Raw genomic sequence first — 25,055 nt, forward strand, 5'->3', positions numbered from 1 at the left:
AGATTATTAACACGTACGATAAAATATAAAACAGAAAGTTCAAACCAAGATAAAATTCAACATAAAGTATCGTAAAGTCAAACCTTGATTACAACACGTACGACAAAATATAAAACAAAAAGTTCAAACTAAGATAAAATTAAACATAAAGTACCATAAAGTCAAACCTTGATTAAAACACGTACGACAAAATATAAAACATACTGCTTAGTAATTAATTATACGTGAAGTGTCTCTCGTCACTGGTGAATGAAGAACCGAACGCCATAATTCATCATCAAATTAATTTTAATTCAACATAAATAAACATGATCACAATCATCAATTCATCATCAAATTAAGTTTAATTCAACATAAACATGATCACAATCACCAATTCATCATTAAATTAAGTTTAATTCAACATAAACATGATCAACATGACAATCATCACCAAATTAATTTAAATTCAACATAATCATGACAATAATCATGAATTTCTCATCAAATTAATCAATTCATCATCATATTCTAGGATTAAGACACAAATTTTTGGAAAAACTGAAAAAATCCCCAAATCTCCGAAACCCTAGATTCATACCTCTCGGAAACCTCGATTTTTTTGGCAAACGAAGGCAGTGACAAACAGAATCCGCCGGGAAGTGCAGTCAAGTTGACGGAATTCACGGAAAACGGTCGGATTCCTACCGGATTCACGATACGGCAGTGGTTTCTTCACGTTCCGTCCCGATGAGCTCCGGTTCGACGAATCCCGGCCGGAATCCGACCGGAACCCTCGAAAAGCCAGACCTCTCTTTCCCTCACCGATCACTCACAATTTTGTTTCGAAAGAGGGTATGGCCTCTATACTTTGACTGAATCGTTGACTCGTAACGATGCATACCCTTTGGATGATTTTTTTTTTTAATTTTTTAATTTTTCATTATTATTTATTTTTTTGCATCAACCTTTGGATGAAATAAATTATACACACATGGGTATTATTGACTGTTGTCAAACTACTGTGCGTGTTATTATCCTTTATAGTGCACTGATATGTGGTGGCAATGCGTAAGAATTTATTTTTCAACTATGAAACACTAGGAATATAATGAATTCACATTACGAAAATAATTTACATCAGACTTGACTTGATAAGCACCCAATTTAACAAACTTGAGCAACACCAGATTATTGTAATCAAAACAGGAAAGCGTCCAGAGTGGCAGGAGCAAAAAAAATAAAAGAGATTGCAAAAACAATACATGACCTTGTAAATAAATACCACCCAAAAAAAAAAAAAAAAAACAGGCAGAAAGAAAGAAAGAAATACATGATCAAAAACCTCAATTATTTTCCATCTACAAAAATACCAAAAATAAAAATAAAAATAAAAAACAAAGGCTTCATCATAGCTTTTGACATTCTTCCAAGACCACGTTCTATTTAGCCTGCATAGAAAGAAAAAAAAAAAATTAGTGTCCGTGATAATAAAATTTAAAAGAAATATATATAAACAAAGAGACCTGAGATTTTAAAAAACATTGGTTTGTAGGTCCTCCAACTCAGGGTCCACAGCTTTGTGTCCATTCTGTTCATCCTCAGCAGTCTCTCCGAATAGCGGAGCTTCAAGCTTAGGAGGGTTCTGCAAAAGAGGCATATTTATACATGTGTATGTATGGAAGGGTATAATACGAATGATATATTTCTTTTGTAAGAGAGCCTGTAGTTATTATGAGCTTTGTGATCGAACCGTGCAGCGAACGAGAGCCCAATTGACTCCGCGGAAGAAAGGGTGTCGCTTCACTTCATTGGCTCCTTCTCGAGACCCCAATCGGTTCTTCGGGTCTCTGTGAAGCAGCCTGTACATTAGCTGCTTTGCTTGTAGACTCACCTGTATATATATATATATAGCTTTTTTAATCAGTTATCTATATGTGCATTGATTGTCAAGATGATGACAATTTTTTTGTACGTACTGGTATACTGGCTGGGAATTTGAGATCTTTGTGAAGAATGTTGGCAAATGTCTTTTGCCTTGTCTTTCCCCTGAATGGCGTGTATCCATAGAACATTTCATACAGAAGAATTCCTTGGGGAAAGAAAAATAATTTGATCAGAAACACATATATATTTTTGTATGAAACAAGGCTAGTAATTACGTTGCAAAGATATTCTTAATTATCACCTAGAGCCCACCAGTCCACTGCACTGGTATGTCCCGCTCCGGTAATAATTTCCTGTAAATAAGCCGTTAATAATAATAAATACAAAACGTCATGTTTTGTCCTAATTTTTCTTCTTGAGAGAAAGATTTGTGCTTTCGTATTGAGAGTAAACCACTATAAACCCGTGTGTGTTATTTGTTCTTCACTTCTTTGATATAATTTTTGTTAGGTTGAATTTGGGGCTTAAATCCCCTTATAAGAAATATTTACGAGGGAGAGAATGTCGAACCGGAGCGATGTATTCCTCGGTGCCGACAAAGGAGTTCGATGCTCTCATCGGCTCTGCCATGAAGATCGGAGCCTGCTGGTTTTTGTGTGACCTTTTCTTGTCATTTGAGGCAGGAATTATAAGCTGTGAAAAACAAGAGAACATATAGTCAATTCGGTTCTTTTTTTTTCTTTTTCTTTTTTCTAAATGTAGTCGAAAAGAACCACGAAAACCACCTCCGGCTTGCAAGAAGTCAGACACGACAAGTCAAAGTCGGTCAAGGCCACGTGACCAGATCCCTGGAGCAGAACATTTTCAGGCTTCAAATCTCTGTAAATTATCCCTGAAAAACAATAATACAAAAAAAAAAAAAAAAAATTATGAGAGGTTCTCAATTGTGGCTTTTTGCACAGTGCGTGATTGACATACCTTGGCAGTGAAGGTACTCCAGTGCAACAAGTACCTCGGAAGCATAAAATCTACAATAACATCATCCACAAATTGTGATAAATTTTATAAATAAATAATCAATCAATCAAAACATTTTAATTTAATTAGGGATTATTATCTCTATTACCTCACAGCATCTTCCTTGAGGACTTTTGTTGGTTGTCGGTCGAGAAGCAAGAACAGCTCTCCGCCCGGGCAGTAATCGGTTATAAGACAGATATGCGTTTTCGTCTGTGAATTTTTCAAAATGAATTAAATATCTTTTAAAAAACATAATAAAAAAAATTCAAGACTCAAATTGCTTTAATTTGCTGACCTGAAACGAAGCGTATAAGGCGGGAAGGAAAGGATGATCCAACATGTCAAGAATCTCTCTCTCTGCACAAGCTCTGTGCACCTATACACACACAAGTAGTACATGTACATTAAATAAATTAACTAAAAAGTTGAACTAGTTTATATAAAAAGAACATTGGCTGAGGAAAATATCATTACCTTGTTACGGTTGAGCATGACAGTCTTATCCATGGCTTTCATAGCAAACATCTGATTAGTTCCAATCAGCTCAACCAAGTGGACACTGCCAGATCATATCATCATCAGTAACGAATCAAATCGTATTAATAATCAAAGCAACGAATTCGATTCAAATAAATTTTTATATACCTGCCAGTGTCTCCGGAACCTAAGGGCTTGATAGGCTTGAAATGCTTCAGTCCAAGCTGTTCTCCGTCCTCCTTAATCTGCGGAAGCGCATTTTATATTTTCAATATTAAAAATATACTCTTTTCATTCAACTTTTATTTATTTATTTATCAAATGGTACCTTTTGGATGGCTTTCCATGAAGGGCTCTCCCTTCTATGAGGCTTTGGATGAACAACTTTGGAATGGTTCAGCCACAAATCCTCCGGTTTCTGCGAATTTTTTTTTTAAATCATAAGCTCTGGAAATGTGTGTCGATTTATATAAACAGCCACGGAAATTACCATATTAGCATCCGGAAGCTCCCTAACTGCCTCATCAACGTTCTCGGCGGTTTCTTTAATCTGAGACACACGGTGATTAAGCATGTTTTATTAAGGACGTACAAAATATTAGTATAGATATTGTAAAAAAAATTAAGAAAAGTTTAGTTACAATTTTTTCGCCCTCGATGGCAGTCTGGTCGGCGATGCAGTTGCGAAGAGGCTCAACGTGCTGACTCCCATCTAGTTGTACTCCAATGAAATACTGTACTTCTCCCTGTTTATATCAAACATATAAACCAGTAAATAAACCAACCAATAAATAAATAGATATCTCCTCTGTTTTTATTTTTTTTATTTAGGATTATGTTAAAAGAGATATAGTAGTAGTACTTACCTTTTGATCACGCATAGGCTGAAGGTGGAACAGGTTCCAGAACTTTTTCCCTGTTTAAATTACAATAGTATTGAGTTATTAACCATGTCTTGAATTGTATTATCAGTCCATGTGTGTGTTAATAATAAGAATAATTAAAAAAAAAAAAAGAGTTCATATCTATACCAGTTTTGGTGTAGTTAATGAGCTGCACAGTCACATCTGTTTGGTTGTCAATGGCGTCCCTGATTTTCCTCACAGTCGCCGGATCGGTTTCTGGTCCTTGAAGAAACCTAAGTCACAAAATCATATAACGAATTAATTTCTCAAAACTCCAATATAACACCAAAATAATATGTACTTCATATACCTGCAGTTCCTTCCCAAGATTTCTTCACGGGAGTACTCGGTCAGCTCTAAGAAGCTATCGGATGCGAAAATCTAAAGAAAGAAAAAAATGCCACACAAAATCAATATTACAAAAAAAAAAAAAAAAAAAAATTCAATTGTATAAATGTATGGAAATAATGGTACTTACAATGGGATTATCAGGCAACCTTGGGTCGGTGATGACGAAATTCTTCTCGATACGTTCGAGTGTGGTGGCGAGATCCATACCCTTCCTCATTTCCTTTTGCCGTTTCTTGTTTTCGACGCTCTTTTCCACTCCATCTTCATCGTCCTCGTCATCGCTATGAACATTGTCGACGACGATTATATTCTCATTCTCGTCGTTCTCGTTCTTTGACGGCCCCTTCTTAATCAGCCTTGATCATCATCGCCATCCATAACAATGCACACAACATATCAATCACCGTATATACAGAACTAACAACGTTTATAAGGTCATGAGTAAAGGAAGAGCCGGAGACTATATTTAAAAAAAAAGGGGGGGGTTAAAGTTCATAAATAATATCTTTTCGATAAATAGAAAATATAAGATCTCAAGTTTATTATATATAAAATTGTTAAGTTTCTTAGCCAATTTCTAATATGATTAGATAAATAACAACACAAAGTCTATTAAAATAAATAATAGAATAATAAAGGTTAAGTATTGGTTTTAATATATATATATATAAACAAAAAGAATAACAGGAAGTAAACAATTGGTCATTGATCACGAGTTACTCGCCTCATTTTCAATTCTTTTTTAAGAGAACTTGACATGATATAGAGTGGCAGAGGTAAACATTTTGAAAATTTCACTTTATACCCTAATTTTTTAAGCTCAAAATTTTATGATTTTTTTAAAACTAGCCCCCTCATTGTTATTTTTTTTTTAAATTTGTCCCTTTGATTACAATTCAAGATATATTCACGCACCCCATGAGAGAGCGGCGAGTTGACTTTTTGGGCTTCTTGTCGGGAATCTCGCTGATGCGTTGCATGGAGGCGCGTGGAGGAGCGTGGGAGTTGCGTCTGTGTGGGACCGCCATGCTCTCTGACTTCCTTCGGTTCGCAGACTCCACAGATTCCATGACTGGAAGGTCGTCCCTCAAGTTGCCTCCGGATTTTCTCAATGGACGGTTCGTTGACTCGCTCAGAGCGCGTGGCCTCTTCACTGCCAGAACTAGCTCGTTCACCGAGCTCGTTGCCATGTCCTTCTGACGAGCTGCAAAAACGCCCACCATTAACTATTATTAGCACACTGCTCCTTAATCTTATGTTAATTTACTCGTATTTAATTTGCATTTTGATCACATATACAAAGATCACTTCGTTTAATTATGTTAATTAACTATTCGGTTAATTAACTTCTGACAATATTTTTCTATCACATAGAGAAAAATCACTTTGAAAAAATAAAATAGAATAAACAGCCTTATTAGAAGGTATATTTTTTTTTCATCACCAAATTTTTTTTTTACCAGCCCTGACATAAAGTTCCAATAAATCAACAATTCTGACATTTACAATTTGCACTTGATATTTCCAATCAAAATAATGCTAACAACTGTGACGACTGATGTCAATAATTACTGCGTGTGCATGGACATGTATGTATATATATTAATTGAAAGTCTGGGTCCGCAAAAGTTTCCTAATAAAACCAATATTTCAAACATTGTTAAAGTTAAAGATGCCCCACATATTACTCATTTCAATATCAAATCAATGCTGCATATTAACAAACTTGTGAATGGATCAAAAACAAAAAGTAAAACAGTGATAGAGTGTGGAGAGTACCATCGTAACGGATCAAAGACTCAGGCAATCCATTGGGTCGGACGGTCTTTTCCTTGGACCCCTCAGTGTGCTTACTCACCTCAACTTGCATTCTAAAAAAAAAAAAACTAACTAATAAAAAAAACGTACATCATATCGTATCATATCACCATTTAATCTACTCCCTAACCAAACATTCCCAAACTTTGTCACATCTCATTGCGATCCATCGATCGTCAATCCGACGGTCCAAAATGATGTGAATTAATTCAATTCTAGAGCACTGAATATCAGACTGTCACTTATCATATCAAGTGGCCCAAATGAAAGAGAGAAAACAAAGTTGGGCAAATAATTTAAGACAATGGGGACACACAAAACAATGGCTTTATCTAATTATTTATAACTCTTTCTATACTCTCTATAATAGTCTATATAGCCATATACACGTAATAAATTAGATTATGAAATAATTTTATATTTCTTTGGTCCGGTAGTGTGCACGTGGCCAAAGATTAAAATACCGATATCGAAATTTTGATTTTATTGATATATCGACTATCGATTGGTATCTTATAACAAAATATAATTATAAATATATTGTACATGTATGTTTTTAAATATATATAATATATGCCAACATGTCTAATAAATATACATAAATATATGTATTTTATGTATATTTATGTACATATATATATATATATATATATATATATATAATTAAAGTAAGAGCAAAACAAAATAATCTTATCCACAATGAAAATCGTACATACTTACGCACGAAGAATTTCGGTACAAAAAAAAAAATCGTATGTACAAGTGAATGCTTGAATGTAATTGTGAAGAAATAATAAGTCTTCTATTTGGTAAGAGAAAAATAATATATAAAGAGGAATGTAAAGCTTTAAAATTTTAAAGATATCTACGGACCTAAAATTAATATTGGACATGTAGTAATAATTAAACATATAGTCAAGAAGGATATTGAAAAGGCTTAGAATATATTGAATTGTAGTAATTTACACCATCATGAAATGTTGTTTGTCTTCACCGAGATCACATCACATATCTATATATACAACGCCAATATATATACATGTGCTTGATCGTGTAAATGTCTCATGTTGATGAATCATAACTAGATAATAATCCATATCACACAGCAACGAGATGTGACAATCACATTGAAAAAGCAATTTTAATTGAACTACTTTTGAAGCAAACTTGTATGAGAGTCAAAGATCAAATCATGAGGATGCTAAAGTAGGCAGAGAAAATTTAATGACAAGAGCCACTTAATAACCCATTAACTAATAGGTAATGAATTGCATTAATCAAACGTACGTGTATTATTATTATTATTATTTTATTAATAAATGTATGGTCCAAATTTAATTCCGAAATCTTTGTTCTTCCATGAGCAACAAGTAGGTAGAGAAAATCCAAGTACTGAGTCAGAGATCACACGTTACTCTGAGTGTGTCTAGCTTTTCGTAACCACACATCTTATCTAAAAAAGAGAACAGGAAAAGGAAAAGGAAAAAACAAACTTTATATTAATTTACTTTATCTCAGACTCTCATGATCTCCTTCGAACTCATAAAAAAATGCTCATCTAATGAATATTCCTTTACGCTACTACTACTACTAGTAAGTTAAGTTCACGACCTGTATGAAATAAAGAGGCCTGATTGGGAATATATACACATTTAGCATGAAAAATCCATATCGACCCACGTGAAGAAAATGAAATAAGAAAATGAAATCCACCCAATCATATTTGCGGAAGAAATGAATGCATGACAACCCATATGCATATCAATTTAATGAATTAATAAAAAAAGAGATCGACGGAAGATAGACTAAATAACTAACCCAATGAATTTGAGGATTTTGCCGGTTTCGTCCTTGATGGGAGCGACGGTGAGCAAATTCCAGAAAGGGGTCCCATCTTTCTTGTAATTCAAAATTCGCCCACAATAACTCCCTCCACTTTGCAATGTCTCCCTAATCTTCGCCAACTCTTCCGAGTCCGTACCAGACCCTTGTAAAAACCGGCTGCACAATAATATACAATCCCTTTAAAACTATTTTCTTATTCACATTTTCCTGTTCCAGAGTATATAATTATTGTATTCATTCTGATTAATACAAACCCCAATAGCTATATATACATATATATTATTAATAAAATTCAATTGACCGCCGCTAAACAAATTTAATTTAAACAATCAAAATTTATTAAAGAATCCAAAAACAGCAAAAGAAGCCTATCGGCCCAGTCATACTTGTTAATACCATTTTATACATTTAAGCAACCAAAAAAAAAATTACCATTTTTACAAATTAGTTAACTCAAGCTCAAGGCCTAAATTTATAAATAATTAAAATAAAAAAAAACTATTATATATGTCCTCTCCTTTCTTAACGATCGCACCTAACTTTAGTGGCAACTTCAGTGATTTAGGGTTTAGCCGTTTATGTGCTGAAATAAAATAATGCAGAATAACAATTATATGTGTAATTAAGAAGAGAAAAAAAAAAGGTGAGGATGATGATGATGTTACCAGTTTCGTCCGACGACCTCCTTGGAAGTGTAACCGGTCATCTTGAAGAATCCGGCGCTGGCGTACATGATCGGAAAATCCGGCTTGGTGGCATCGGAGACCACGAAAGTCTGCTGAAACGCCGACAGCGCGTCCTTCAGATCCTCCGACACGCGCGGGATCCCTCTGCTCCCTCCGCCGTCGTCCGACATCTCGCCGGAAGTCCTCCCGACCGAGTTCTGCGAGCTCCGCCGCGAGTTCCCTCTCACGTGACTCGCCGCCGCTCCGCCGGGCTCGTCCCCGCCGGAAGTCCTCACCGCCACCCCCTGCGGCTTCCCCGTCTCCGCGTCCGTCTTCAGCACCAGCCCCCACTCCGCCGCCCTCTTCTCCGCCGCGCCGGAAGGGGCCGTCGGCGGCGGAGTCGGGTCGGCGGTGGTGATGGCCATCCAGGAGGTGATTTCCTGATCTCCGGTGGCGGCGGCGGCGGTTTTGTTCGGCCATGACTGTTGGTTGGGCCGGAAGGGAACGGTTTCGGGTCGGGTCGGGTTGAAGACTTCGAGCGACCCTCTGGAGTCTCTCGGCAGAGGAACCTTCGACGATGACTTGCTGTTGTCCGAATTGTTGTTCTTATCCATTGTTTCTGTTTCTCTTGATCGCTGATATCTGAACCAAAGGAAAAAAATTAATAAATGTCGTCTCAGGAAACGCAATACGCCAATATACAGATAAGTTTCTATTTTTTTTTTCTAGACTGTTCGGTTAGTTAGTACGTGGGTTGACTGGACTGTATTAATTAAGGGTTTGATCGGGTGTTGTGTGGATGGTTTCGGCTTTGGGTTTGGGTTTGGGTTTATCTGAGGAATCTGAGAGTGATGTTTTTGGCGAATTTTGAGCGAGGAAATGAACGTATCGTATCGATGCATGAATTGTCGAACACATCAATAGCTTGTTTTTTTTAGTCGGTTGGATTTGTGTGTGAGAGAGAGTATGTGATTGAGTGTGAGTGTTTCTGTTTGTGTGGATTGCGTAATGAACATGAGTGACCTGTTGTCAAGGGGTGTTTCTGACATTTACACATTCATATATGAGAGAGTGTTTTATTAGGGTCCGTTGGGTGATTGATAGCTAAGTTGAGAGCTTATGAGGTCCTCAGATTCTTTGGGGGTAGAATGGTCCAACGAAACACGTTTTGACAGCTTAAAAATGTATTAGGAAAATGACAATTGTGGCAAAAACTAAGTGGGTCCGGATTCTAAGCCCAAACTTGAAGAGACGGTCGCTATTTCTTTTTTTCTTTTCTGTCCGTGAAGTAAATATCAAAAAGTTTTGTGTCACTTTTTCATGTATGTAAAAAGGAGTAAAAAGAAAGCGTTGACTAGTCTCAGCTGCGAGGAGAATTACTGCTGAAAGTATTCCATATTTAGAATGAAAAGAAAGAAGAATGATGTGTACTTAGTTTTTAATGTGCATGAGAATTAGTGTCACTTACCTGATCAGTGATCAGTGCTTGATTGAGCTGCCACGTGGACAAAGTAAAGCCTTTTCTCTCTCTCTCTCTCAAGTATCCTCAGAAACTGAACAACATGAAACAGAGACTCTCAGAGATGTAGTGAAGATGAGAGAACCAGTGAAGCAGTTTATATATGGAGGCGAAAATCAATATATTTTACTGTTCAAAAAAAAATTAAAAGAAGAAAATAATAATTATAAGGAATGATTGCATGTCTCTATTAAAGCTTTGGCTTCCCATCCCTATACACCCTAGGCCTCACATGCCTTTTGCCCTCAATAATTTTGCCATCTCTCTTTAAAAGAAAAATCCAATTATATGTGTCCATGAATTCAGATATATACACTGACTCTCTCATTGCATAAATCTATTCCTGACAGTACATACATTATGTGCACAAATAGATTTTATCTATCCAGTTTTATATTTCTGTGTGTAAATTTTGTTGACAGACTGGAAATGTGTTGGCATCAACAAAAACAACAAAAGTAGAATCAGAGAGAGAACACTCCATCAAAACACATATAGAACTCTCTCTCTCTCACTCGCAAGAGACACAGATTCTCTTACGATAAAACCAAAGACCGATCGGACACGGAAGAATGGAAAGAATAGCAAAATAAAATATCTAGTAGTAACTAGTACATAGAGTATGAATCTTTGCACTGATTACGTGAAGTAATAAAATAGTTTAAAAATAAAATGGCTAACATGGGGGTTGTGGTACGTAGGAGCAACATACTTGCATTGTCTTGAATCTCGCTAATTTCAAAATAATATAAAATAAACAAACTTGAAAGCATGGTCGTTTTGGAAACATGAAGAGAGCGACCACGTTGTATTTTGGTTGTGTTTGTTGGATTGTAATACAAGATAGATTTATAGATTGTGATTATACACGATTTTTTTTACCACATTTCATTTCACCTCTCTTTTTATTATATTTTTTTAATGAAGTTCTTATACATGCAACTTCTATACTTCGTTAGATATATCATAAAATGGTTGGAAAGAATTTATAAATATAAATGTATTTTTTTAAATTAAGGAAAATTGAGTATGAGGTTGGATAAGTCTTTCAAGAATTCTTTCCTATATAATTTTTTTTTTACTTATACAGGTCATTTTTCTGTAACACTAGGCATAGCATAAATCAATTTGGATCAAATCTAAAACTAAGTAGTACATTTGTTCGCGCTCATTTTATAAATACTCACATAAGAAATTACAAAAGATGTACTATATATATAAATGACTCTTTCGAGATACTATATTAAATGGCTCAAGGAGATCTACAAACAACCGCAACCTTTATTTGATTTCCTTATATTCAAATGTAGTATGACTGTATAATATTTGTATATATATATATATGACTGTTAGATATTTGTATATAATCAAAGACACAATATAGTATGACTGTATGAGGTTTTATTACTGCTTTGAGTTTTAAATAATCGAAAGCAAGTTCTGAAAAGAAAAAAAAAATAAAAAAATATAGTTTTGTTTAGGGGTCTATTAGGAAAATAATCAATTTAAACGTTTAACATTGTTATATAGTCAATGATTGATAAATCTTAGATAAATAGTCATTTTCATGTATTTGCAAACGTAAATCTTAGATAAATAACAACTTTCATATATTAGACCACATCATTATTTACGGCTATTTATCTATGATTTATCAAACGTTTAAATTGACTATTTTCCTCGTTTTTTGTTTTTTTAGAGGTAATTCTCGAACTTTACGATTTTGGTAAATTGAAATCTACTTCTTTTTTTTTCTCTACACAAGCCGTTCCTAATCTTTATATTTTGGCACCCCTGTGTAGCCCGTTGTATAACTTACGTCAACTCTTTTGTTTTACAAAATTCGAACCGTGCGATTCCCACTTTATTTATAGAAGAAAAATCTCGGATCATGTGGTATAATCCAACATATTTATCACTATCTATACTATCGATTCGTAGTTCATTGCATTAAACTATCAGCTTCTCAAAATTAACATACTTTTATAAAATCACACAAACAACCTATTTTACCAAATGAGATCACGATTCTTTTAAAAATAAAATTGAGTTCGCGAATATTACAATATTTAAGAGTATCTCCAACCTAAAATCCTGTTATAAATTTTTCATCAACGTAATACTATCCCGTCTTTACAATATAGCATTATAAAATGTTAACTAGTGGAATTTTTGAAAGTTCACTAAAACACTGTATAGCATATATATATATAAGCCAAAAATATGTTTGGGGACAATGAATTTTTGGTTATTCATCACCAAAAAATCCACTAAAATGTTGAGAGGCTTTTGCCTGAAAAAGAGATATCTTGTTAGAACGTTATAGAAAGGGTGTGTGTGTGTGTGTGTGTGTGTATATATATATATATATAATATATTCATAAGATCGATCAAGCTTGCTTTTTGTTAAGATTAAGGAGAAACATTGTCATAGAGAGAAGAAGAAGAAGTTTTGGGACTGAGGGTGGACGATGAAGATGAAATAGACATGTGTGGTGGGTCCCACGGACACGTGAACAAACTTTTGGTAATAAATAATCTTATCTGTTAGCCAAAGCCACGGCTGATGTTGGGCGGAGAGAGAAAGCTTCCTTTTCGGTTGCTGGTCCCACCGGTGGTCCCCACTATTTAGTGGCAAACGGAATGGCATGGGATTCGATAATCATGTATTCATCTTCATCTTATTTCTTCTTTTACCTCTCTATTTACACATATCCCCTTTTATTTACACATACCCCTTTTACATGCGTATGACGTATCCATATATTATATATATATATATATATATATATATATATATATATATATATATCCATAAGATTTCTATCGTGCACCTGAATTCAGGTGTGTGGAACCCTGAAAATAATTGGCGCGAGGAAAATGGAATCTCTCTTTGTTTTTCTTCTTTTGTATTGTTTAGATTATACATGTAGTGTGGCATGAGAACATCAAAATAATCCTTCTTTCATGTGAGAATTATTTACTTGATTTATTTTGTCACATAATTTTATAAGTAAAATGATATTTAATTTTTAATTCCAGTCCTCTAAAAAAAATCAAATCAGCACAACACAAGGAAAATATAAAAAAAGGTTATTAAGTTATATAACCACACGACTATAATGAATTGATATATAGTCCACATTTAATTAATTTCTTGTAAATAACCAGGTGGACTTATTAACAGATTAATAAAATACTTATTTAACACAACCAAACATGTAAAAAAATAAGTAGTTAATTGGCTGCCACGTATGCAAGTTGACTATTTACAAAGTATTTATCAAAAATTGGTCAATTATTTACAATTCTTATAGTTTAGGTGGTTTACGTAACCAATTTTTTATATAAAAATGCAAAATAAATAAAAAGTTCAGATTTGTAGGTTCCAAACATAATCTTAAAATTTTGTAATAATTAAACAGCTAATATAAAAAATAAAAAATAAAAAAAAAACTTAAACAAGCTTACTATATTTAAAATTGAATCAGCAATTTATATACTACATCATAGTTACACTCTAAAATGAATTTTTTTACTACTTTTATTATAAAAACTGAAAAAATTGGTCAACGGAACAACTATGTGCTATTTGTTATTTAGGATTATTTATACGTACTAATAATTAAGGTCGTGGCTATATTGCCCCGGCCATAATCAAGCAGTGACTTGTGACGATGATTTATATATAGCGACGAAATTTCAACCAATGTTTGTCGTAATTATTGTTACGATTAAAATGAATTTAGCCGCGACGTTGTGGGATACAACCGCGACAAATGTCACAGTTTAATGAAGTGTAATACATTTGTAAATAACTATGATAATGATAACAGTACCAATAATTAAAAATACCAATAAATACATAAAGCTTAATGAGATTATATTTGTGATTTCTATTATTGAAATTCTTAGAGACACCAAAGACAAATGAATTATTCTATGTTTATGACCATTTGAATTTTATTTTCCCATAATGCATGCGATAACAAGTATTTATTTTACTATTATAATATATAATTTTGATCAATATTAAAATATCCTCACTTCTCTTTATTTTCGGGCAAACATACTTCGTCGCGTTTGGCACGAAGAATAAGCCGATTCCAAAGCCGAAATGGATGAAGGAGTCTATCCCCGGAGACGAGAAGTACAACACCTCGTCTTTCTCTCCAGCATTCGAAGCTACGTTGCTGAGTGATAAACGCGCTCTTTGATTTGAACTTCAATTTTTTAATGTATGGTTTTGATTTGATGAAGAAAACAAAGTTCATATACGTTTGTTCTTTTTTCGCGAAATTGAACTTTTAACTTCTTTGAAAATTTAATGACATGTTTGACAAATATGTCATTTTCCAAGAAACAAATAAGAAAAGAATCAAATTTGTAAAAATGAAAAATAATACACTAATCATCTTTGAAATATCTCACAACACCCTGAAGTGGGGAAGAGAATAAATGGCCTCTAAACCATCTTTCGAATGACTTTGGTACATAATAGATGAGTTTTTATATGATATATTTCTTTGAAGAACAGTTTTGCTGCTAGCGATGATTGAACCCACAACTTCCACTTTGGAGGTGGTGTGAAATTACAAATCTCATTAAGAGCAGTGTAGCAAAATAGTCAAAATGAAACTATGAAATTTGTTTTTAGCCTACGTTTTACAACTTTTGGGGAAATAGCCAACAAGTTTATGTGGCAATAATTAAGGTCTGATTTACCCCTTATTTATTAATAAATTCGTCATTTTCTCTCTCTTACTTTTTTTCCTACACTTTTTTTACATAAAAGCTTCAAAAAAACCATATCTATCTCATATGAACTCGAAATTGAGTTATTCCAAATCCTACGGATTCGTGACGCCGAGATCTTAAAAAATAGATCAATTGTGTTTGATGAAAATTCATGTTTAATACCATAGATGTATAAAAATTACGTTACTACCTTAAATATGGAAATGACTGAAATTTTTTGAAATTATCGACATAAATATAATTTTTCATCAAACACAATAGGTCTATTTTTGAAGATCTCGACACCACGAATTTGTAGGATCTGGAATCACTCAATTTCGAGTTCGTATGATAAAGATACGAATTTTTGAAGTTTTGATGCAAAAAAAAATATTTGAAAAAGAATAGGAGAGAGAAAGTGACGAATTTGTTAATAAATAAGGGCAAATCAGACCTTAATTATTGCCACATAAACCATTTGGTTATATCCCTAAAAATTATCAAACATAGGTTAGATCCAAAATCACATGTTTAAAGTGGCCTAATTAGTTACAAATCTCATTAATTTATGCTAAGTATTACAATTTCTATATGATATATTAGATGAAAGTTATTTTGGTAACAACGTATTTATCCTATCCAAAGCTAAGTCATAAAAAAATAATAAAGATTTGCTATTAACTAGTGAGAAAACAAGTATCAAATGATAGTTTTACTATCGACTAGTGATAAAACAAGAATGAAATGATCTAGAATAATAGCAAGATGTGATCCAATGATTCCAATCCCAAAAAGTAAACTTAGTTCATTTTGGTGTATAATCCAATATTAGCAGTAAGGGTATTATGAGGCGATGAGAGGTCCATAATATAAAGGGGAAATTACATAAACATCAGATTTTGATTGTTATTTTACGAAAAGAGCAGATTTTTTTAAGTCTTTACGAAAATAACAAATTTGACTTTTTTAAAACTAAAATGTCCTTATTCAACACACTTAATATACAAACAAGATCTACGAGATGCAAAAATACGCCGAGTTCCGTGCCGCTACGTCAGAGCTTGAATGTGTGTGGGAGGCTTTCTCCGCCATCGTCGTGACTCCGACGCTCTTTTTCAACGCTAACAGTATACAATAATCACATTATCAGTATATTGTATATAATATATTTGCCGTAGCTCAAACGTTCATCTCCAACGTTAACAGCATACAATAATCACACTATCAGTTTATTATATATAATATCACATAGTAAATAAACTGTATGCAATAATTAGTATGTGATTAAATAAAATATACATAACAGAAATTTATATATATGTAATTTCCACTAATATAAAATTTTATTTAGCCCATTAATTTCCAATGGTATACATGCATACGGATAAATTCCACTGATATTTACGCTCATTCCAAAAATATCGATTTAAAAAAAACTTCAACGAATAATGATTATAGATTGAAACGGTAGGCAGCTCTTATTTTTAATGAAATATAAACAGTAAAAATAATAATAATAACTAAATTACATTTTAAAGGCTAAAACAATTTTAAGAAAAATAATTATCTACAGTCAGTTTATATTTATGGGATTAAGAAAATCTTGGTCAGCATCTCTGGAATACGTTTGGAAATTTTTTTTGTCGGTATAAGGGAAATTTCCCGGCTTTTCAAAACTTATTCCGTGTATAATGACCAAAAATTTCAATTGTTTACAGCTTCATAGGGTTGCTTAGTTTTTTTTAATTTAAAAATTCATCTTTTGTTGAGCATAAAAATCAATCTTTATACGCGAAATTTCTTATATTTTTTTAGGATCTACTAAGTGATTCAAAGTTATACTAAAGACCCATTTAAATGATAAAAATGAGAAATATAGATTAAGCCATTTAAATGTTAGAGTTACAAATGATTTAATAAATTGGTCAAAATTCAACTTGTATTTTTATTCCAACTTAGCCTTAATAAATACTCAACTTTTTAAAAATTGCTGATTATTTAAAGGATAATTAAATATTACGTTTTTTTTTTCGAAAATCAATTCTTTCCTTCCATGTTTTTTTTAATAGAACGGATTTTCCATTAAAATTTGGTAAAAAACCCATCAATATAGGAGAAAGACACATCAGTACATGAGTCACCAAGACCTAAGTCAAGTTAATCTAACACTAAGTTCCGGTAAAAGTACGTTATGTGCAAACTTCTGACAACGGGAAGAATTACAAGCACAAATATAGCACATAAGAGGCTCGTTCAGAAATCCAAAGATTGACGATGGAAAAATCCAACCAACCTCGGTCCGATGGCCATGAATAAGATGGCTCTTCAACCTGCATAGATCAAAACCTAACAGGAAATCCACTACGGGAGATGAGACTACGACTAATCCGAGTCCAAAACAAACCAAAAGAAACCAAGCAGAAAAATAAATAAGGTTCACACGCAGACTAAAACTGAAACTAAAAAGAAAATCTAGCATCAAAATCAGGGTCCGACACATGAGATTCAACACCGAACCGATGGGAGGATGCTGACCACGAGAGCCACGTAGCACTGTTGTTGCCGAAGAGCCATGTAGCACCACTGTTGCTGAGGAGCTGAGCCCTTCCGTAGTTGTCGAGGCACCGAGTCGCCCTGTTGTCGTCGAGGGAGGAGCTGCATCACCGTCGAGGCTCCGAGGCGCACCGTTGACGACGCAGGGGAGACGAGCCGCACCGTCATCGCCGAGGGAACGAGGCTCCATCGACGAGAAACCGAGCCGCCACACCTCAGCCACCGAGAACCCGCGACACAAAACCAAGCAACAGAAAGGTGGGACATACCTCCCATTGTCCAGGATCGACGCCACGAAGAGCCCAATCGCAGCCAAATCCCCAAAACGAGTTGCGGAGAAGAACAACCGTCGTCGGAGATTGAGACCACAAAAAGTCACCCAAAGACGGAAGCCCGAGGAGAGCGCCGGAAAGACGGATGCGAGACCGTGAGACGCCGACCAAGACGAAGAAGAAAGTCGGAGCACGGATCCCAAAATTAGATGCAAAGAAAATCTGAAAAACAAACAAGCAAAAATTGAAAAATAAAAGAATAGAAATTTTGTAAGCTCCCTCCAGGTCGGAACACACCACCGTAGCGGCAGCCGGGTCCTGGAGGGGCGGCGGCGGCGCCTTCAACAACTAGGGTTTGCTGTTTTTTTTTTAAAGAGAGGCTAAACGCAGAGAGATTCGTGTGGGTTTTGAGACTATGAAAGGTACAACTTTCCTTCCATGTTATAACAACTGATTGTACAATTAAATGAAAACTCTACAATCACTTGAGTATTTTAAAATGATTTCAGTACTCTTTTCCTTATTTAATTTGATATACATAATATTTGTGGAATTTGTTTGTCGGGTATAGTGTTTACAATTTATTAAAATTAACCATTTAAGGTATAACTTCAAATATATAACGTGAATATTCTTCCAACCACATTGTATAGTGCACGTCATTTATACTATGTGATACAATATCTCTTTTATATTTGGCTTGGGTAGTGTATCACACGGTATAAATTATTATTTTTTAAACATTCTTTTATTAATATAGGTGAATATCTAATCCATATATACACATATACATATATATATATATATATATATATATATCATATAAATGAGTATAATACAATCTGTCTTTCAAATATTTTTTTTTATCTAGAGTTATTTTAATGAAATATATTTTTAAATAATGTAATATTTATTTCAAAATATATTATTTTTATTTTAGTATATTTTAATTTTGGTTAAATATTGACATGTAAAAGCTAATTTCATTAGTTAATTAAATATATAAATTATAATTATTTATTAAAAAGTAATTAATAAATAGATTATTTAAAATTACTAATATAATAATATAGAATAGTGTTTTAGTGTACAATTTAGTGTTGTGGTTGGAGTTGAAAAAAAATTTAGTGATTAAAACACACAAAAATTGTGTAATTTCAATACCAAATTAGGTGTTAATGTTGGAGATGTTATTAGAAACATTTATAAATAGATAAAATAGGTTGCAAAATTTCAATTATTTAATATGATAATTTAAAGAAGAATACGGAGAGAGAGAGAGAGAGAGAGAGTTAAAAAAACTAATTGCTAATATGTGATACATAAATTAGTTTTTAAATTTTTTATGATTGATTATCTTTTTTTTTTTTAATTTGTTCACTTTTTTTTTATTAAGTAACTTTGAAAACGTGAGCTAATAATAGTCAAAAGAAGATTGTGATAATTATGAACTCGTTTTATTTTTGTTAATGATTAAATCGCAAACTTAACTAAATATTCAGTAATGAGAAAAGAATGCAACATTTTAAAAATAATGATTATTATCTTTTCAAAAATACCTTATATATGAAAATTGTAAACAATAAATAAAGTCAAATAGAGCACAAAACAATAAACAATTTTTTTTTTAAAATTTTTTGAACATAAAAAAATTACAACTTAAAAAATATTATTTTTACAATAAAAATTTTAAACATATTATTTTTGTAATAATAAAATCTAAAAAAAAGAAAAGCAAGCTCCAGTGGCGGCGGACCCACGTTGAAGGCCCAAGAGGCCTGGCCCCCCAAAAAAAAAAAAAAATTTAGGCTTAAATTTTTTTTTTTTTTTTTTTTTCCGGCCAAAATTCAGTTTTGGCCCCCCCGAGTTTGGATCCGCTACTGGCAATATCTTTTTTGAGGAAAATCTACCAATCATATGCTTTTATACTTATCGTAGCACATACTCCGCGAGTCAAGCAGCTTTAAAGAGAATAAAAAAAATGAAAACAAAATGAACATTTGAATGAATAAAAATGAACTACAAAATCCAATTATATATTAAAAAAAAATCCATGCATAATCTTCGCATAGCTGTTTTAGAACTATGCAAGAAAAAGAACAATATACGTAAATACCCTCTTAATTCACTCAACTCTCTGATCCGAATAACTCTCGAAACCCTCCCACCATCCTTGGAACCGATCCAACCAAATGACCTCTCCAACAACAACCACCGCAACAACGCCAACAAAAACAATATTGCTGGTCGAAACGACACCATCAAACCCCAAACGACGCTAAACCACGCAACCCCGACGGCCATGACCACCACCGCCGCCATCGGCCGAAGCAGCCTCGCCATCTTCATCCTCTCCACCGCCGCTCTCTACGTCCTCTACTCCTCAAACCTCGTCTTCCTCTCCCACCAGCACCAAATACAACACCAAGAAGAGAAAATACCTCCGCCGTGCTCCGGCGAGCCCCTGAAGAATCCGAGCTCCGCGGCCCCGCTTCGGCGGCGGCAGGACACGGAGCTGAGACACGTGGCGTTCGCGATCGCGGCCTCGGCGGGGCTGTGGGAGAAGCGGAAGGAGTACATAAAGTCGTGGTGGCGGCCGGGGAAGACCCGCGGCGTGGTGTGGGTGGACCGGCCGGTGAAAGGAGGGAAAGGGCTCCCGGAGGTGAGAGTCTCCGGCGAGACGTCGCGGTTCAAGTACACGAACCGGCAGGGAAAGAGGGCGGCGCTGCGGATATCTCGGGTGGTGAGCGAGACCCTCAGGCTCGGATTGAAAGACGTGAGGTGGTTCGTGATGGGGGACGACGATACGGTGTTCGTGACCGACAACGTCGTCAGGGTTTTGGCAAAGTACGACCACCGGGAGTTTTACTACGTCGGAAGCTCGTCGGAGAGCCATGTCCAGAATATATACTTTTCGTACGGGATGGCTTACGGCGGAGGAGGGTTTGCGATCAGCTATCCGTTGGCGGTGGAGCTGGCGAAGATGCAGGACCGGTGTATCCAGCGATACCCGGCACTCTACGGCAGCGACGATCGCATGCACGCTTGCATGTCCGAGCTCGGCGTCCCTCTCACCCGAGAGCCCGGCTTCCACCAGGTACTCTATCTACGTACCAAAAACATGACCATGCATCAGTCTTGACCCACATGTTAATGATCGTAGAGATGTACAATGACTATATGAATTGCTTTTGAGATTTGTCTATTGGTACTTTTCGCCGTGAGGTATTTTGATCAAAATAGTTAAAAAAAGATGTGTAAAGTCGGCCACGAAGTCTATATGTATCATAGTTCTAAATACTTTGTTATATTATATATATTCCGTACTTCAGATAAGAGCATAATAATGAGAATATCTGACGAAATTAAATCATCTCTATACTTCCGGGAAAAGCATGAAAAAAAAAGTTCAAATGGATGTATATATTCTTTCAGTTTAATTCATATGTATCATTATGTAATCTTTGACCGATATATATATCATGCTCTTGAAATGCGCATATATATTATATATATATATATATATATATATCATGTTACTTTGACCGATAGTGTTATGAATTTAATTTTATGAAATGTTTTTAAAATTAATTTTGAGATGAAATCCATGATACTTTCATGAGTGCAGTACGACGTGTACGGGAACTTGGTGGGGCTACTAGGGGCACACCCGGTGGCACCGTTTCTGTCTCTCCACCACATAGACGTGGTGGAGCCCGTGTTCCCGGGGACGTCCCGCCTGGAATCCGTGCGGCGCCTCCTTCAGTGGGCGAAAGAGGACTCGGCGAGCATAATGCAACAATCAATATGCTACGACGAGGCTCGCCGGTGGTCGGTCTCGGTGTCGTGGGGCTACGTGGTCCAGGTCATCAGGGGCGCCGTGTCGCCCCGAGAGCTCGAGATGCCCGCCAGGACGTTCTTGAACTGGTACCCGCGAGCGGACTACACCGCCTACTCGTTCAACACGCGGCCCGTGACCAAGCACCCATGTCAAACCCCCTTTCTCTTCTACGCCTCTGCCGTCGGAAACCGCCGCTCTGTCTACACCCGCCGTCGCCGCCGCCGCCAGCCCTACTGTCGCTGGAGCATGGACTCCCCCGATGCCCTTCGCTCTGTTGTTGTCTTCAAGAATCCCGACCCTTTTCGCTGGCACAAGGTATGTAATCAACCTAGAAAACGGTGGCCTTTTTTCGTGCAAATAATCAAGGACGGAGCCAACATAGGCCTAGAGGGGGTATGGCCCCCTCCATTTTTTTTTATTATGATTTTTGCTAGTATTTAACTCTTTTTATACTTTAATTTACAAATTATCAACTTTGGACTTTATATTTACCTCCTAATTTAAATTTCTGGCTCTGTCCCCTGGTGCAAATAGTCTTTAAACAACAGGAGACACCATCCAACCATTAATTTTGTATCAACTTATTTTTTTTCCTTTCTTTTTAAATATAGGAATTTTGATAAATTGTTTATAGTTTTAAAAAACTCATGAAAACATAATCTTATTGTAACAATAGAAAATAATGTGTTTCAATGGTTACTCAAATTTATTTAGTTATTTTGGATGTTAATACATTTAATATTATAATATTCTTGTAATAATTATGTTAATTTGTATATTAATAGCATGTGTTATGTTTTTATTTATTCTTCCACTTTCAAAAATATCAAATTATTAAATTAAAAGGACTAAATTATAATATATTTATCATTATGTACTAAAAAATAAAATATTTTATCAAACTTTGAAAAACAAGATCAATTTCAACAACTTATACAGAATATAAAACTAAAATATAATAACTGAAAGTTTTTGAGGATCTGAATTCAGGGTGCTTGAAAACCCTAGAACGAGAATTTAGAGTTTCCTATTAAAAGTCCAAAAACCCTCAAAATGAAGGTTTGAGGGCCTCCATTGGAGATGTTTAGTTTTTCTTCTTCTTAGAATAGCAAGTTGAGTGACAGTAAGTTTCTTATGTTATTTAAGACTAAAAAGCCAAAACTTCTATTATTATCTTTCGTTTGTGTTGTTGATTTTTTTTTTTTTTTTTTTTTTTAATTTGGGTGTGAAAAGGCACCGAGGAGGGATTGTTGCAGAGTTCTTCCGTCGACCAACAACTCGGTGATGTACTTATGGGTTGGGCATTGCAGAGATGGTGAGGTCAGTCAATTGTTTAACTAATCACTTGCTTCTAATTCAACCACCTCGCATTTGTATTCTCATCATTTTTTATTTTAAATCAAATAAGGAAATATCAATTTTTTTTCATATATTGTACAATCTCGAAATCGTAGCTCCTCATCGATCGAAGGAATTAATGCTTTGATCTAAAATACAGTATCGAGAAAAAAGGAAGGAAAAGTTGTTCTGTTGATAACTTGTGAGGCGAAAGGAAAATTCATACACGACTCATGATCACCACCAATTAAATTAATTGAAGAATATATAAGTGAAGAAAATTACTGACAGAGTAGCAATGAACAATCTCGTTTCCATGTTTATTTCGAAAGAAAAAAAATTTGAGAAGCGAATCGCGATCGCAGAAATCAAGGTTTTAATCCAAGAATGTGCATTCAGATTGAAACTATAAAATTTGACGTTAAACTTGGTTATTAGAGGTTACTTGCGCATGAAGCTTCTCAACAGTTATAACTTAGTTTGTAAATCTGTTTTAGGACCTTGTAAACAACATTTTTGACTGGTTTATAAAGTCATATCGTATAGCTTGAGTGTGTAAGTACTCTTGGATATATATAAATACTTAAGATCGGGTGGGAATTACAAATAACAAATCATCTTAATAGGAATCAAAGTAAAAAAAAAAACACGAGTGAAGATATTGAGAAGAAGCTTCTTGAATTGGGAATTGGGATATAAGACGAAAAACCTTGGTAGAATCTTTGAGAGTGTGAGAGGTTGATTATGAGCTGTTTCATGTACGTTGTAATTCTGAGATCTTGAGACATCACCGATTAGTGAAGCCACGCTGGAGTAGGTCATGTTTATGACCGAACCAAGATAAATTTCTCTGTGTCATCTTCTTCATTTCTGTTGTTCAAATTTGTTCTATCAAATGTTTGATAATTCTCGACAATTTGGTTAGTTGCTTAGAGTAGAAGTTATTGCTGCTAAGTAATTAAGTTTTCCGCAAAGCTGAAGAGTTAAAGTTCAACCGAAACTACAATAATTGCCGAAGCAAGAAACAACTACAATAATTGTCAAGATTCAACACAGGCAAGTAATTTAAATGAAAAAAAAAAAAAAAAAAAAAAAAAAACTGGGAATACTGCGAAGTTTCGATTGAGCATGAAATTGATGTTACCTACCTGGATTGGATGGTGGAACCAGGCAGTTTCTAACGAGCTTTGGCGCCAAGTTTCTCATGCACGTGACTCTTTGACTGTTTTGTAAACGACAGGGTGGATTGGATATAGGTTGAGATATCCAAGTGAACCAAAGGCACCCGGCCCAAAATGATGTCGTTTTTTGTACTGGTCATGAAAACAGCATGTTTAAAATTTTTACTACGAAAATAACATTTTATAAGTTGTACACAGCCATTTTCTTGATATTTACACAATCTTTTTAATAAATTATCTAATGCGTTGGGCTTTATTAAACTATTTACAATGTCATTTATAAGAAAAATAATATTTTACCGTTTGAAAAAGGCTATTTTTGAAAGGATTTGAAGTAAATGTTATTTTTGAAATGTTACCCTTAAAACAGTTATTTTTATAAGCTCTCCCATTATATGAAAACTGCATAGTTTTTTTTTGTTTTTTTTTTTTTTAATCATAGAAATAGCGTGTATAAAGTCACTTATCCATGCAACGAAACGATGCTATTGAACTCACACACTCAGGTATAATCTTGATCTTGCAGAATATGTCCTTAACCAAACATAAACGTCATGGGACCACTTTGAGCTCACGAATACCAATTTATTCAAACTAACGTTAATCTCTAATCAATGTAAGACATGTACGTATGGCATTGGTGAATCAATCGACTGAAAGACTATAT

At 34.6% G+C, this 25,055-nt stretch overlaps 2 protein-coding genes across 3 annotated transcripts; one reads left to right on the top strand and one right to left on the bottom strand.

Moving 5' to 3' along the window:
- Positions 1-1,072: 1,072 nt before the first annotated feature.
- PHOT1 (phototropin 1) lies at positions 1,073-10,518 on the bottom strand. Of its 2 annotated transcripts, none has more exons than XM_089630482.1 (24): positions 10,416-10,518; positions 8,948-9,589; positions 8,256-8,438; positions 6,399-6,490; positions 5,535-5,823; positions 4,747-4,975; positions 4,579-4,649; positions 4,395-4,501; positions 4,230-4,279; positions 4,005-4,109; positions 3,854-3,913; positions 3,692-3,781; positions 3,532-3,608; positions 3,361-3,445; positions 3,182-3,262; positions 2,993-3,096; positions 2,845-2,894; positions 2,652-2,758; positions 2,437-2,559; positions 2,168-2,219; positions 1,959-2,071; positions 1,733-1,873; positions 1,506-1,624; positions 1,073-1,430 (listed from the first exon to the last, which is right to left on the bottom strand). In XM_089630482.1, exons 2-23 carry the CDS (start codon positions 9,559-9,561, stop codon positions 1,514-1,516), a joined length of 2,934 nt encoding a protein of 977 aa, XP_089486608.1. In that variant the 5' UTR covers positions 9,562-9,589; positions 10,416-10,518; the 3' UTR covers positions 1,073-1,430; positions 1,506-1,513. The 2 variants fall into 2 exon arrangements, with proteins under 2 accessions (XP_089486608.1, XP_089486609.1); XM_089630483.1 differs by lacking the exon at positions 10,416-10,518 and adding an exon at positions 9,697-10,035.
- Positions 10,519-20,081: 9,563 nt separating this feature from the next.
- Positions 20,082-23,210, top strand: LOC149382004 (uncharacterized). Its single transcript, XM_089601450.1, has 3 exons — positions 20,082-21,125; positions 21,657-22,184; positions 23,103-23,210. Exons 1-3 carry the CDS (start codon positions 20,082-20,084, stop codon positions 23,208-23,210), a joined length of 1,680 nt encoding a protein of 559 aa, XP_089457576.1.
- Positions 23,211-25,055: the final 1,845 nt, after the last annotated feature.

The sequence above is a fragment of the Urtica dioica genome, chromosome 11 (assembly GCF_054948205.1).
Source record: "Urtica dioica subsp. dioica isolate 48M chromosome 11, U.dioica_male_clone48M_v1_H2, whole genome shotgun sequence".
NCBI classification, from domain to species: domain Eukaryota; kingdom Viridiplantae; phylum Streptophyta; class Magnoliopsida; order Rosales; family Urticaceae; genus Urtica; species Urtica dioica.

Coding starts and splice junctions, on each gene's coding strand:
- PHOT1 (XM_089630482.1), bottom strand. CDS start 9,561: ATGGATAAGAACAACAATTCGGACAACAGCAAGTCATCGTCGAAGGTT. Junction 8,439..8,947: donor GAGGTCGTCGGACGAAACTG/GTAACATCATCA, acceptor ATTATTGTGCAG/CCGGTTTTTACAAGGGTCTG. Junction 3,097..3,181: donor CCTTATACGCTTCGTTTCAG/GTCAGCAAATTA, acceptor AAAAATTCACAG/ACGAAAACGCATATCTGTCT.
- LOC149382004 (XM_089601450.1), top strand. CDS start 20,082: ATGCATAATCTTCGCATAGCTGTTTTAGAACTATGCAAGAAAAAGAAC. Junction 21,126..21,656: donor GAGAGCCCGGCTTCCACCAG/GTACTCTATCTA, acceptor TCATGAGTGCAG/TACGACGTGTACGGGAACTT. Junction 22,185..23,102: donor ACCCTTTTCGCTGGCACAAG/GTATGTAATCAA, acceptor GGGTGTGAAAAG/GCACCGAGGAGGGATTGTTG.